The sequence below is a fragment of the Drosophila pseudoobscura genome, chromosome 2 (assembly GCF_009870125.1).
Source record: "Drosophila pseudoobscura strain MV-25-SWS-2005 chromosome 2, UCI_Dpse_MV25, whole genome shotgun sequence".
NCBI classification, from domain to species: Eukaryota; Metazoa; Arthropoda; class Insecta; order Diptera; family Drosophilidae; genus Drosophila; species Drosophila pseudoobscura.
Genome location: NC_046679.1, coordinates 10,247,495 through 10,262,809, shown reverse-complemented (window position 1 = coordinate 10,262,809; position 15,315 = coordinate 10,247,495). Strand labels below are relative to the sequence as shown.

Sequence of the window (15,315 nt, the reverse complement as noted above, 5' to 3'; positions counted from 1 at the left end):
TTCATCGGATAAAATTATGTGTTCAGCTATAGAAGACATATTTAGCTAGGAATATTCGACGGAATATCAAAAACGAGGAATATGTAAAATATAACTTGAATTCGTCAGTATATTTACGGTATATTTTGAAAATGAGGTAGTCTCGGTATATTTCTGAGGGTCGGACGGTATATTTTATCTCATTCCAAGCGTGGCGAGCACGGAAAAAGTAGTCAGTTCTATAAATTATTGTAAAAAGTGTAATTATTAATAGCAAAAGTTAGTTTTGCTAGACACTCGAACACACGGCAGCAATTGATTTCAAAGGTAAGTGGCGACTCTGCAAATAATTCCGTTGGTCTAATATGGCAGGTTTCGTTTTGCATTCCCATTGTGTGTGTATTTGGTGGACTTCTCTTGCCTTTCCGCTTTTGTTAAGTAATCAGCGATAATTAATTTTTCGTCAGCCAACGAGATGGGCTGCGAAAATTGCATTTTACACATTCTTTTGTAAAATCGATTGAACTTGTTCTTTTCGCTCTCCCATGTGTCTCGTTCATGTTCGTGCAAATTATTCTGACGCAGCGTCTTGCGCGGCACATGTTTGTACCTAGCACACACACAAAGGCCAATGGGTGTGTGTGCGTATGTTCATGTACTTAACTTTATTTTGCGAACATTTATTGGCATGGTTTTCAAGAAACAGGAAGGCAATCAATTGAAAATTGAACAGAGTAGTTTCTGCATTGCCCTTTATTCTGCTTTTCACTTTGTCCAAGTGCTGGGTGATTTTTTTTTTCTTTCATTATCGTGCTCTTCTTTGCGGTCGCCGTTCGCAACGGCGCGGTGACCAGGGCTGCCAAACGCTGACGAAATTTTCTAGAAACTCTGGTGTGTGTATGCGTGTGTGCGCCCGTGTCGTCGTGATGGGGCAGAAGGGCAGGGACGCAAGGTAGCGGCGTCAGCTGCTCATCGGTCGCCGACGGCATATTGAAATAGAAAAACTTCTAGAAAACGTGGACTGCGTCGCAGTTTTCGCGTACTACTGCTCGGCGTTAACCTTGAACCGGGCCTTCCGGAAGCAGCACATATGCACACACTCATCCCAGAGACATAAAGGCATCGCACCGCCCGAGGTAGAGGGAATCGTAGAACTCTATAGTAATACTTCATTTCTGCTTTCAGTTAAACAGGTTCAATATATTTATACAAGATGGTCAAGGAAACCGGATACTACGATTTGCTTGGCGTGAAGCCGAACGCAACTCCCGACGAGCTCAAGAAGGCGTACAGGAAGCTGGCACTCAAGTACCATCCCGACAAGAACCCCAATGAGGGGGAGAAGTTCAAAGCCATCTCGCAAGCCTACGAGGTGCTGTCCGACGTGGACAAGCGACAGGTGTACGATGACGGCGGCGAGGCGGCTATCAAGAAGGGCGGTGCCGACTCTGGCGACTTCCGCAACCCCATGGACTTCTTTGAGAAGTTCTTCGGAGCCGGATTCGGTGGCGGCGGCGGTGGCGGACGACGTCGCGAGCGTCGCGGCAAGGATGTGGTGCACCAGATGTCGGTGCAGCTCGACGAGCTGTACAACGGCGCCACGCGCAAGCTTCAGCTGCAGAAGAACGTGATTTGTGACAAGTGCGAGGGCCGTGGTGGAAAGAAGGGCAGCATCGAGAAGTGCGCCAACTGCCGGGGCAACGGAGTTGAGGCGCGCGTCCAACAGATTGCACCTGGCATCATGCAACACATCGAGCAGGTGTGCCGGAAGTGCTCTGGCACCGGCGAGGTCATACAGGAGAAGGATCGCTGCAAAAACTGTAACGGTCGGAAGACGGTGCGCGAGCGCAAGGTGCTGGAAGTGCACATCGAAAAGGGAATGCGTGATGGTCAGAAGATCGTATTCACAGGGGAGGGTGACCACGAACCGGATTCTCAGCCGGGTGATATCATTATACTGTTAGACGAGAAAGAGCATTCACTCTTTGCACATGCTGGCCAGGATCTCATGATGAAGATGCCGCTGCAGCTGGTAGAGGCGTTGTGCGGCTTCCAGCGCCTGGTCAAGACTCTGGACGGCCGTGATCTGCTCGTGTCCACGCAGCCCGGTGAAGTTATTCGCCACGAAACGACCAAATGCATCGCGGAGGAGGGCATGCCCATATTTAAGAATCCAATGGAGAAAGGAATGCTAATCATTCAATTCGAGGTGATTTTCCCCGACGTGATCAACCCGTCTGTGGTACCGACGCTCAAGCAATGCCTGCCACCGGCCCCAGAGATCAGCATTCCATTCGAAGCAGAGCAGACTGTTTTGGTAAGTAGTTAATATAAAGTGAAACAGTTATCTCCCTTCGAATCTAGCTGATATCATTTGTTTCTTACGTGATGCCCAAACAGGAGGACTTTGATCCCAAGCAACGCCGCCAGCAACACCAGCGCATGGCCTATGACGAGGACGATGGCGGCTATCAGGATGGCCCCCGAGTCCAACAGTGCACATCAAGCTAAGCGGTTATACATACTTACTAGTACACCAGACACACCCCAAGCCCAACAAATCCATACGGCGTGCCAGCGCTGTACCCACACTGTAGCACACTGAGCTTGTAATGGCCGAAGACCAGCCACACAGACCCAGTTGCGTGTTGCATTGTACTACTCCAAACACTACACTCTACACTACACTACACAACATGAAACCAACCAATCCAGAAACTAAAGTTATTTCATCTGGCCACGAGATATGCGAAGCTACGATAACGATATTTAAGTATAAATCAATGGAAACTTATCAGATGTGCACTATGGCTATAACGCGTGGTTGTTCGAAAACTAACCAGAATATATCTTCTCAATACGTTTATGTTGAGTTACGATTGTCGTCGATGAACCCAAAACTGAAACTGAAAACGCTAACAACAAATCAGTCGCCACTAGAACCGTATCTAAGAAACAACGTCTAGCAACAAGTTTAAGTTATTTAATTCCAGCATAAATAAAAGCGTTAGTTTAAACGGATATAACAAATAAATAATTAATTCACAATTTCAACTCAATCCTTTCTTCCAAAGGTCGTGTCGCCATTTGCCTCCAGTCTGCTGCAGCTATCTCTCACTCAGTTATCGCTGCACCGTCATCCAAAGCATGATTCATACGCCCCTAATCAAATATACTAAATATGGCAAACCGTTTCAAACCCGCACAACGTCATGGCAGATCCAAAGGGTGTAGCCAGTCTGGTCGGGTGACCTGTGTAGGCCCTAGGTCCTCATGGGTCTCCTTGTTTTTGATGAACAAAAATGCATTGGTGATGGAACGTAAGATGGAGGAGGTTTGGGCTGCGTTTCTGCCTGGCTTCGTCTTAGTGCTGCATGGGCCTTTTGATGATGCAGTTATTGTAAATACACCTTTAGTTTCAAAAAGAAAAATGTTTGCCGAATTTCACTATTGGACTTGAGCGCTTTTCCGTATGGCTTCCATAAGTCCAAATTGGTTTGTGTAGGCATTTATATGGAAGAAGCATGTGTTTAATCCACAGTTTGATTTCTATGCCATAGCTATGGCCCATGTTACTCTTCTCGTGCTCACCGGTGCCACCTCTCGACATCTTGCCAAAGTCCTATATAAGACACACAGAATACCCACTTAGTTGCCAACATATGCATAGGCCAGTACATCTCTTTCGACTTTATATTTATCCTCCAAGTGAGTATTTTTCAAATGTGAGGCCAAGATATTTTATCAAATCTGCTATTAGGATTTGATTACCATTCAGGCTTACAGAATGAGTTTTCTAAAAGCATGCAGTTGCTTCTAAAGAATTTCGGAAGCATGGGTAGGATTTTGCCCAGACAGCATGTCGTCCGCTATTACGAAACTAGGAAGGTTTTTGTCGTTTTGTGTGTCAATTTATTTACAGCGTAAATGGATAAAAAAACTACAAATACGAGTAGATGGGGGTATGGGGGGAGACTATTCACTAGTTCGCAAAGTTACGTAGGGCGGCTACCACGCCTGTTCCGTAGGTCAGCTTACTTTCGACTCGATCCCAGGCCTGCTCCTGCACCCGCGAAACAGTGCGCAGTGCTCGGACCAGGTCGGGGGACTCCGTCAGGGTGAGGCCGTGTGAACGAAGAAAGACGCTCAGGTAGGATTGGGCCAGTTCAAAGTTGAGGTTGGTGCTGAACATGAACTCGATGAGCTTGAGGAACTGCACCATAGCCAGAAGGGTTCCGCCGGCCTCCGGATGCAGCGATTTGATCTCAAAGTCGACCATCGAGGGACCCAGCTGGGTTATGTGAGTCACGGCGGGATTGAAATCGCTGCTGGTGGCAGTTGCCTCCAGCAACTGGCCGAAAGTGGTTAGATTGTTGAGTGTGGAGGCTTGTAAGATGCGCGAGCTGTCCTTGTCTGAGGCCGAATTGGTCACATCGAAGCGCATTTCTAGGCCAGACACAGTGGGCAGGAAGAAAGGCGCCTGCTTCGGCGCCTTGGGTGGGGCCTTGGGCTTGTTGCGCTGCTTAATAAGCTCCAGATCAAGAAGGTTTTGCCAGCGTGAAGCAGCCAGGCCCGATAAGGTGATTAACTCGGGTGCCAACTGCTTTGGTGTCTCGTATTGGGCATCGATCGTCTCGCCCAGTTCTTCGTCATCCCCATCGATTTCCAGCTCCTTCATGCCATCCTCCAGATCCATGGCATCGCAAACGTTTGTGGGCAGTCCGACATATGGGGCTGGTTCATGTGGGTCAATGGAACGCAAGGAAATCTGATTGAACAGCGTCTTGTTGGCCCAAAGGTAGATGCCCAGGAGATTGACGTGAGCCGTGGCCAGAAAGTCGCCATTGGGAGACATGCTCAGCGATACGCAAGGCCGCTCGACACGGAAGTGGTCAATCATGTACGAGGAGGGTATGTCCCACACCTTGATTGTGGAGTCCATGGCCGCTGTGATCAGCCAACGACTGTCCGGACTAAAGGTTAGATCGTTCAGTTTGGCTGTGTGGCCCACAAACTTTCGCACAATCACCCGCGTGTGCATGTCGATGACGTACACCTTGAAGGTGTCCAGCCCAATGGCCAGCATCGAGCTCTCTCTGTGCTGTCGCATTATCGATATACCATCTGCCAAGCGCAATATGGCCAGGGGCTTGTCAACTGCAGAGCGAAGAAAACTTATTAAAATAATTGAATCATTTTCCGAGTGCAGGGGTCATTACCCTTTCCCTTGAAGGGCCAGAACTTGAGCAGCCCCTCAGAGCAGCCAGAAATCACGCACTGATTGAGATTGTCGCTGGCCAATCCGCGCACGGCCTTCTCGTGAGCCGGCGCTCCGTAGCTGGCGCGATGCAGTCCCGACTGGATGTTGAAGCGCTCGATGTCGCCACTGCTGTATCCAATGATCACAAAGTTGCCGCAGTGCGTCAGGACAATGCACGTGGTCTCGCTCTGGAAGTTGACGCGATTCTTGTTTTGGAATTGCTTCGGCACCAGGCGGTGCTCGCCCATGCGGCTCTTGTCGAACGTCCATGTGGTGGTCTGTATGATGCCCGCATGGATGGCGGCTATGTTGTCCCACTCCTTCTCGCGCGCCGTGTCCGAGGTGAACTCCAGAATCGGCGGCATGCTAAACTTGTCGAACTGAAAGCGATCTGCAAAAGGGAATCGTTTCGTGAGAAACTTTTAATGCTTTGGAGGATCATTCTGACTTACTCTTATACTTGGTGGCCTTTGGGTTGTAGGAGGCCCTGCCCATACTCTTGTTTAGAGACTCGGAGAGGGTGGAAAAGACCCGCAAGGTGCTGTCCTCGCCGGAGGAGAGTATGGAGACGCCGGAGCTGCCGTGATAACGTATGCAAAGCGGTGGCTTGGTGTGCCCCTCACGAATGCGCAACTGGCGTGCGCCCCCGTCGGGCATGTCGAAGACAAAGAGCTTCATGGAGTTGTCAGGGGAGGTGGTGAACACGACCGGCTCGCTGGGAAAGCAGATGGCCGTGGTGATCTCCTTCTCATGCGCCTGCAGTTGGCCAGCCAGCTTGCGCTCTTCCAGATTCCAGAAGGCCATGTAACCGTTTCTGCAGGCTGACACCAGAATAGGAGGACCGTCCGTGCGGAAGGCTAGACTGGTAACCACGCCCCAGTCCTGCTTGAAGGCCATGAGCACCTCGTCGAACTTCAGATTCAGCACAATGATGGCGCCATCGCCATGCCCCACAGCCACCACGTCCAGTGCTGGCGCCGGCTCGATGCACGTCACGCGGCTCTCGTGGTGATTAAAGGTGCACACAATGCTGTTCTTCTTGATGTTTAGGATCTTGATCTGGCCCTGGCGGGAGCCGAGCACTATCTTGTTAATGTATGTGGGCGGATGAGCCACAGCCGTAACCTGGAACTCCTCCACCTTGAACGGAACCTCCAGATACACATCCTCGGTGAAAATGTTCCACACTTTCAGCACGTTTTCGTGGTCCACGGCAATCAGATTCGAGCCGAAGGGCAGCAGAAGGTGCACATCCCGGTTGTGGCCACGATAGACATGGCGTATGTGCTTGCCAGCCCGCCAGGCGTAAATGCACTTGTTGCTCGCCGTGTACGTGTGCAGCCTGTCGGTTGCCAGGGCCGTAATGTCGTCCGGGTGCAGGCCACTCACATGGAGAAGGCGGAAATGGCTGGCAGTGTACACCTGGAAGGAGCGCCCGATGCAGGTGATCACCAGCGTGTCTCTGCGGCGCTGGACGTACCGCGTCACTGCGGGTACATGGTTGCTCACATAGCCCAGGGCTCGGTTGCGGCGAAATATTTTGCTGCTCTCCTTGAACACGGCCCGTGGCTCCGACTCATTATTATCCTCTGTCATTCTGTGTATTTACTTTTTTTTGCAGTTTTACTCAATAAACAACATGCCGCGACGAAGCACGTGCAGTAAATATACGAAATATACCGTAAATATACTGACGAATTCAAGTTCATATTCCTCGATTTTAATATTCCGTGGAATATTATTAGCTAGATAAAACATTTTGACATGCCCACATAATTTTTTCTGATTATTACATCGATTTCCTACAAGATTGGTTAATTTTAAGTTCTCATCATTATTGGATTGTTTATAAAGCAAGGTTTAAACAAAACCGGTCAACAAAAATTTCCACTAAATTCATTTAATTACATAGTAACTATACGCTAACTACACAGTTGCTACATATTAACTACATATTTATGTAATTACCAAAGGCGACACCTGAAGGAGTACGTTTCAAAAATTTTTGGCCGTTTTTTTTCATATAAGCCCCATGGAAGCGCCAGTGTGAAAAACCTCCGTTACCCACTTTTTGACATGCCTTTTTTTTCCGACATTTTTGAAAAAATTGATATTTTGATGACAAACGATCAGGAATCCGATTCTGATCACGAATTAGTATTTCGATGTGGCCTGGGACATGGCTCTAAGTGGAATTTCTACACGGTTTCTACATTGGTGCATTGGACAAGAGGGTGAGTCCATAACGCGCCTTAATATATACTGGAAAATACTAGAAAATACTATGAAAAGTATACAAATTGCGAGGTGTGTGAGCTAGACGTGGTGGCAAGAAAATCCGATAAGGTACGGTCCGACCCTCAGAAATATACCAAAATATACCGTATTATTTTAAAAACATACCATAAATATACTGACGAATTCAAGTTCTCTTATACATATTCCTCAAATTTGGTATTCCGTCGAATATTACTAGCTATCTGGATTATTTAGCTATGCCCACACAATTTTCTCCGATTGATGAATCAATTTTATACTTGACTGGCCTATTTTAAATACTTGCTTTTATTAGATTTCTATATACCGAAATGAAAAAAATGAAAAGTATATTGTACACTGCGCAACACTAAAATTTACATATCATAAACTAAGTGGGCACAAAGCTGGCTGCTACAAGCGCATTGGCGGCGAAAGAATCAAGTTTAAATTTTGTTTTTCACCAACATGCATACATGTGGTCCGGCAAACAGTAAAATAAAAACCAACTACTAATTCCATTTTGTTGCTTCTCTAGCACATTAGCTTATTTATTTAACCACTTTTATCATTATAAATAGAAACTCTTGTGAACATTTTATAGGTTGCATTGTCGTAATATAACATTTATACACTTATAACGATTAATGATTAATGATTAACATACATATACAATATACCTTACACGGCCTTCCGCTGCCACATGGAGCTCCAAGCATTGATGGTGCCGTGTGCCTTTGGAATCCGTATAGGTGATATATAAAGTAAAATTACAACTACATATAGTCTTTCGCTTTCCTCGTTAATAAACATAAATAGTGTGTGTGTATGCATAAAGATATTGAAACACGATGTAATTGAATTGTATCGGTTTTATTCATCTCTCGACTCCTCTATATTTTTTTGTGCACTGAAATCCTTACCAGCCCCTAAAAATTTCAGTTATTTTTCATGCGCTCTAAGAGTTGAAGCAGAAACATTTGCTGCGCTATTTGTAGACATTTATCAAACATTCTATACATTTTGCGGAAGTATGTAAATAACACTCATAGTAATTGCTAATGTCATAATGTTGCAGGTGTTGGTTGTGGCTCTTCTTAATGGTTTGGTTACTTTTGCTGTCGGTGCAGTTGCTGTCGGTGCAGTTTGTGTTGGTGTTGTACTCCATTGGATCGGGTGTTACTGATGCTGATGCTTGTAGTGCTTGCAGTTCGTGTGGTCAGTGGTTCTTAGTTCAACGCATTCATCGGCCCATCGCGGTTGAACAACTCTCCGGAGTTGGTCAGGGGATAGTCCAGCTCGCTCAGACGTGGGGACGGTCGGCGTGGACGGTTAAACTGCAAGAGGGGAGCCGATTAGCCGTTAGTCAAGCCGTAGCCGGCGGAAGCCCTGGCCCACACCTACCCATGACTTCATGATTTTGTACAGCGCCTGACGGGCGGGGTAGTCATCAAACTCGCCCTCGGGCAGGGCCTGCGCCTGTTCGTTTGGCGCCAGCATGGGCAGCAGGCCATTCGGACGCACATACTCCTGCTCAGCCGCAGAGTCGCCCGCTCCGGCTCCTGTGCCGGAGTTCAGGGAGCGCTTGCCGTGGCCCCCATAGCACACATGGCCGTAGGCCTGGCATCCCTCTGTAAGAGTGGGAGGGTGAAGATCGAAAATTAATTATCCATCGGCAGGTGACCAAGAAATTGCAAACGCTTCTAGCGGGCCATCTAATCGATTTCAGCGCACAAAAATCCTATGACCCCATTCCCCGATCCTAGGCCCGACCCCGACCCCAGCCCCGAACACGGGCTGAGGCACGACCTGTGCGTGTGCACTCCCCAAAGGAACGCACCACACACAAACTTTGTACCATTACGAGTATGTGGGTCGGGCAGATAGACTGCCGCTCTGACAGCCGAAATCTTTAATCGCTCTCCAATGCTCGGGAGAGACATCTTGTGATAACCATTTGACCCTGCCCGTTCCGCCGGGCGTCTGCGAGTGAGCGAATAAACTTTTGGCTGCCTGCTATTTTTGAATTTCCGCCCACACAGGCAAACATAAATTTCCCCTCTGCCCCCGAGGGAGTTGTCCTTGACATTAGCACAGCGCCGAGGAGATTGTGGGGCAGGGTAGAACGGATTCCTCGGGGTCTCTGACTGAATGCAAATATGGCTTGATTTTTAGGGTATCTTTCACATCGACGATGTGTGGATTTCTCTTGTCCCACAATGTTTTGCTTGTATTCACTTTGGGAGCCTGCGAACAGCCTACTCGTAAATGCTATTTCAAAGGCAATCAAATCGAAAAGTTTCGGTAATTGATGCGAACTGGGACTCAGATGATCATCCAATTATGTACAGACATACGCATATCCCAGAGGCAGCACAAATGCCACTCTATAATCGAGAATATTCAATCAAAAGTGAACTGAATATTCGAGGATACAGACGGACCACAGAAGTGCAGGGAAACGGAAATTGCAGACCCGTGTTGCTCGTGCTCTAAGTTTTGGTTATCATTGCTATTTAATTTTGATTCAATATTATATTCAAAACCCGTTCTAGCGCTATCCTTGGCAGTTTCCTCCCCTTGACTCCTCGTGAATAGTGCTCGTTGTACGACAGAATGTACCACACATGACTTCTGTGGCCTTTGGGGGCACCACAGAGGAGTCAGGAAATGGAAATTGCACACCTTATAGCCCCACTGGCCCAGCTCCGCACTTGTCGTTCCCGCAGCTGCATAAACAAAGACTCCGGGGTCCCTGTCAATGGCTGTCGTTGGAAGAAGGAGAAGGGCGGTCGGTTGCCGTTTGTTTGTCTTGCATTAAACTGCAACAATTGATGCTGCCAAGGAGGGGCCTGGATATGTGGCATGTCACACATTTATGGCTTTGTTTTTCGCTCTTAAATTGAATGCGATATTCATGCGAAACGACTGTTCCCGCAGCGTCCCATTTAAACTATGGATCTCTAGATGCGGCTACTCACTTTTCGCCTGGCTCTGTTGAGCGGCCAGGACCACGGTGCAGATGACAACCAGCAGCAGCGAAATGGTGGATTTCATGATAGCTGTAATAGAGAGAAAGGGGAAGAGTTAGAGAGCTGGGAAGCGGAGGATGGGCACCTGTTGAGGACGGTGCCTGGATTTGACAGAGCGCGGCCCCGGAGGGTGTGCTACATTAATTAGGAAATCCGAGCACACGACGGAAAAGAGTCAGAAGTCACACAAATCGCACAAGTCAGCATGCATTTAGGGAGCTAATCCTGGGCCGCAAAAGTTTTTGAACTATGATTTATGTAACGCCCCCACACACTCGCACACACACCCACACAATCGCACACAAAGACAATTAACTTGAGGGCAAAGTGGCAAACGTGGAACCTCGGCAAATGTTTGTTTATTACGTGCTTTGAATTCCCAGAACATCCAAGATATTCAAAGATGAAAGATAAACTCATTTAATTTGCCGAGACCTGCATGAATCCTCTTTTAGAGTCTGAGCGTGTGTGTGTGTGGGCCTAAGACTGAAATTAAAATTTGATTCCAGATGATGCCGATGCCGTGGCCGATGCGGATGTTTGATGGGTTTTACAGTCCACATCAATCATGCGGCAAGTGTGCGTAATTAAGTTTATTGAGAACCGAACCCGGTCGCGTGTCACACTCGGATGCGACTGCAGTGCCGCTCCAGAACGGGGAATTCACTAACCTTAACTGATTGTACACGTAACTCCCTTTGTTTTCCCTGCTAACAGGTTGCCGTTGCCTTGATAAACCCTGTTTATCAGCAGCACTGGCACTCACTGGCAGTCACTGGCACTCACTGGCAGTTCGCGCACACTTGGTTTGAGCTTATTTTCAAATTTTATTCGCCTGCCCTGCCTCGGCCTACAATCTAGGTTCGATAGATGGATGGGTTCTATAATCACAGACACGACCGCGGTTGGGGCGGATGTTTTTGCCAGTTTCACTTGATCTGGGACCCTCGAATGCGACTGTTCTCAACACCGCGCCACCATCAGCCGAATTCTTGAGCACGATTTCACATTTTCAAGCACCCGCCAGCGACTGAGGCCGATCCGCCGACTCGCCCCGATCTATATGCCACATTGAAAGCCCAGCCCGGCCCGGCCCGGCCTGGCTGATAACTGATAAGCCGCGATCTACCCGGTAATCTCCGCGCAATCCGTGTCACGCGTGCTCCTTCCAGCTCCCACTCCCACCCCCACGCCCATTTCCACCCCCACTCGTAGTCGCAGTCGCGCCCCATTAATATTTCCATTCCTGTCGTCTGCCGGGCTATTTCGAGGAGCTGTTCGGGCTAAATTTATGGTCGGCCGATAAGTGATTATTAATATGTGGAGTGCTACTGTGGAGTGCAGGAAAAATCAACACCCACACCCACGCCAGCGCCAGCGAAAACAATAACAGTATTTTCATTACATAAACAACATGATTACCGGCGGAGGGCGCTGGACGATGGTTTATCAATTTTCCCAGCTATTTAGTCATCATAATGATGCCTTAATGAGTTGGTGCTGACAGAGCCACTGTCACTAATACCCGTTCGTGCGGCTTCAGGGCATCGTAAATCACATTTGGAAAACTTTCCACAGGTGCTGCCGAGCTGTGGCTAGATATGGGTGTACCCATAGATCCCCCTCGGTCCAATCCCAATCCCAATCAACATCTGCCAATGCAAAGTTCACGAACACCCGTTCGATCGGTTTCCGTGTGAAATTTTCTAATCGCCAGCTGATAATCCGAACAGAACAAAGCAAAACGATGCTAGATGCTAACCAGGTCAGCCTACAGAAGCGTGCCTTCGGCATGGATGGGATGGAGTTGGGGACAGTTGTACTGGGATCGATTTAAAGATAAAGAGATCCACATTCACCCAGGTATTGAACTATTTTTAATTATAGCTACGTAGTCTTTGAGTCACAGCTTTCTGTGGTCTGTCCACACCACGTTTAAAGTTGTAGCAAGAGGTACCAAAAGAGGAGACGAAGTTACCGGTTTTCAGGTGGAAGTTTCGATTAACTAAAGAATTTAAATACTAATTGGGGTTCCTATGTAAGATGATCATTGTTTCTGTGAACATTTTCTATATTTAATAATAATTGCCTTTTCTTTAAGATCTGCTCAGAGGAAGCAATGAAGAACTGAACTTTTTCAGAGAACGGTTATATAAAGCCATTTGGAGGATAATAATCCGATGGTTTCTTTTCTTGAAGAGCATTGATTTGGATTCATTCTCCAATTATTTATTTGTTCAAAAACTGTAAAGACTTTTGACTGATCCAAAATCAAAACGAAGTCCAAAATCATGTACATTTTTAGTCTTAATATTCTTATGCAGATTTAAATTTTAGAAATCTTTCCAATTGATTATTGGTTTATCCCGGTTTGACAATTTCATTAGCATTAATTTGCGAAAGTATTTTTGGAAAAGCACTTGGTGTAGAATTAAATTAAGTTTAGAGCAAATTACCATCTGTTTAAGACCTAACCTCATTAAGCATTAGAAGCTTGAATGAAACTAAAACGGAAAATTTTATTCAAGACATGATTATGTGAATCCTATCTGTTAGATGTCAAATGGTTAGCATTTAGAATGCTTCTGCATGTGGGATTCCCATAACTGCTGCGACTATAAATCACAGCAAACCAATTAAGTAGCGAGCAAAACTCGGGAAAGGCAAGGAAAGTCCCCAAATCGAGTTAAAGTTACACAACAAGTCGGTCCTGAATATACCTACTGCCTGTCTTTCTGTCTAGCATCTGCCTGCCTGACTGCTCTTACACTGCTATGCATGATTTATGCAGCTGCTGGCTTTCAGTAGGAGCTCTCAACTTGGTCCTGGGTAAATGAGTGATTTGATAGCGTTTCCTAGTTTCAACTTTGGCAGAAAGTGCGTCCGGCCCGCGGCAGTTTGGAGAGGGAGCGGGAGTGGGAGTGGGAGTGGGTGCATTATGAAAAATAAATCAAAGCGGATTATCGTCGGGGGGTCGCAGGGTCGGAGTGTGGGCTGCAATTATGAGCTTTAATCTAATTTAATTTAATTAAATTGAACAAATAAACAAAAAGCCAAGCACACGCCTTGCCGCAGGGCAGAGGCAAATTAGTTGGTCCTGGCAAACGGCCGACAATTAAAGCAAACAAAGTATCTCGGCAGTAATCGGAGCAGCTTATCTTATGGATTCGACAGGCATCTTCGGCGGGGGTGGGGCCGCTACTCACCAAGTGTTTTTAATGAGTATAAGTTGCGAGAAATTTTCGAATAATTTTCTTTGGTTCAACACAAACTTTTCACTTGTTTGCCCTTAGATTAGATTCGCGACGATGGAACACCTACATTCACTTCACTGGCCAAAACGACTGACTTTCTCGTCCTCCTTGGGCTGGGGTCCTCTCAGGATGGTTCTTCTCGACGGGATCTCGGCGTTGTTTGTGTGGCTCGACTGCAGTCCGGAGTTCTTGTGATGCCGCCGGACGCAGACGGCCCTGCTTTATACTGCAAGACGGGGCCCTGTCTGTGTGCGCGTGGGTGCGAGCGTGTGTGTGGTCTACCGCGTGCCAGCCAATCAGAAGCGACCGGAAAGCCGAGTGGCACACGAAGTGCTGGCTGGCAGCGGGCGCCTAGATGTATGCAATGACACTTTGGTCGTTTCGAATGCCATCGGAGGGAGGGGTGGGCGCTCGTAAATGCGTGGGAGCTGTAATGCGGTGGTTTGGTAGTGCCTATCCAAAGAGCATTTCCTTTGAGGCATGGTCAGGGCAGGGCGGGGCAGGGCAGGGAAAAGAGTGGAAGAGGGCTGTGCCGGGGAACGTCAAATTAGCAACGCGCTCAGATTTATTTGCTCGGCAATACCTGGTCCTCTGCCATCGCAGAACAGCCAATGCCACAGCCAAAGCGAGCGCGTCACTTCAACAGATATGAATACATGAATGAATGAATCCATTTTGCACCTGTTTGCCACTTTCCGCCTGCTGACGCAGATGCCACAGTGCCGTGGGCCCAGTCAGAGTGCACTGCGAACCTTACCCCCCAGATGATGCCCCAGTACATGCCCACGTGGTGTCGAAAGCGCTGGCCATTTAATTAGTTTAGTGCCCCACATTTGGTCGATTCACTTGAGGTGCTTTTGAATTTTCCCCTAGCTCAGCATTTGGTGTAAACGAAATCTCACTTGCATATCAACAGCGGCCGCAAATTGATTTGCTAATGACTTGTTTACAACAATTACCCGACTCCGCGATAGCCTCCCACCACCAGTCCCCCATCTGCTGTAATCTATCCGGCGAACGCTCCTCCCTGTTGCTGCCCAGCCCCAGCAGCCCTGCCGATTCCAGGAGCCTGGCAGCGCAGCTTATCGCCTCGCACCAAAAACAAATTACACGATAAGCAGCTGACGCTGCTCCGCAGAGCGATCAAAATATTTGACAACAAACATGTGAATTACGGGTAAGCACCCACCTATGCAGGGCTTCCTCGTCGGCGCTCATCTCCCATCTCCCATGCTGCCATCACTAAGGTGCATCATCCGCGAGGACTTTGGACTCATTCAATCATAAACACATAATTTCTAGAACTGGCAGCACCCTGACTTAACCCGGTTCCTTCTCAGAGATTACGCCTACAACTATATTTAAATTTATAGAGAAACCCCGAGATCCATAGGGCTGATTGGGATGATTCTTGAATCGTATTAAAATGCAGCAAGGGAGCTTGGGTTCTCCAGGAATGGGCTCCATTTACCATTATACAAATAAGCTCTACAACATGTTGTTGAGAGAAAATCATAATCGTAGTACCATGTCT

General features: G+C 47.6%; 3 protein-coding genes across 5 annotated transcripts; 1 reads left to right on the top strand and 2 right to left on the bottom strand.

Moving 5' to 3' along the window:
- Positions 1-154: 154 nt before the first annotated feature.
- Positions 155-3,038, top strand: Droj2 (DnaJ heat shock protein family (Hsp40) member A4-like). Its single transcript, XM_001358351.5, has 3 exons — positions 155-306; positions 1,165-2,296; positions 2,380-3,038. The coding sequence occupies exons 2-3, from the start codon at positions 1,193-1,195 to the stop codon at positions 2,488-2,490; spliced, it is 1,215 nt and encodes a 404-aa protein (XP_001358388.1). The 5' UTR covers positions 155-306; positions 1,165-1,192; the 3' UTR covers positions 2,491-3,038.
- Positions 3,039-3,868: 830 nt separating this feature from the next.
- On the bottom strand, positions 3,869-6,955 carry LOC4801266 (WD repeat-containing protein 36). The gene is made up of 3 exons (XM_001358350.4): positions 5,692-6,955; positions 5,199-5,630; positions 3,869-5,136 (listed from the first exon to the last, which is right to left on the bottom strand). Exons 1-3 carry the CDS (start codon positions 6,833-6,835, stop codon positions 3,962-3,964), a joined length of 2,751 nt encoding a protein of 916 aa, XP_001358387.3. The 5' UTR covers positions 6,836-6,955; the 3' UTR covers positions 3,869-3,961.
- A 1,397-nt stretch (positions 6,956-8,352) lies between these two features.
- On the bottom strand, positions 8,353-13,992 carry CCHa2 (neuropeptide CCHamide-2). 3 transcript variants are annotated; one of them, XM_015181633.2, is made up of 4 exons: positions 13,849-13,992; positions 10,477-10,557; positions 8,900-9,126; positions 8,353-8,832 (listed from the first exon to the last, which is right to left on the bottom strand). In XM_015181633.2, exons 2-4 carry the CDS (start codon positions 10,550-10,552, stop codon positions 8,725-8,727), a joined length of 411 nt encoding a protein of 136 aa, XP_015037119.2. In that variant the 5' UTR covers positions 10,553-10,557; positions 13,849-13,992; the 3' UTR covers positions 8,353-8,724. The 3 variants fall into 3 exon arrangements, with proteins under 3 accessions (XP_015037119.2, XP_015037118.2, XP_001358386.3); XM_015181632.2 differs by having other exon boundaries at positions 13,734-13,987; XM_001358349.4 differs by lacking the exon at positions 13,849-13,992 and adding an exon at positions 11,199-11,484.
- Between the last annotated feature and the right edge of the window lie 1,323 nt (positions 13,993-15,315).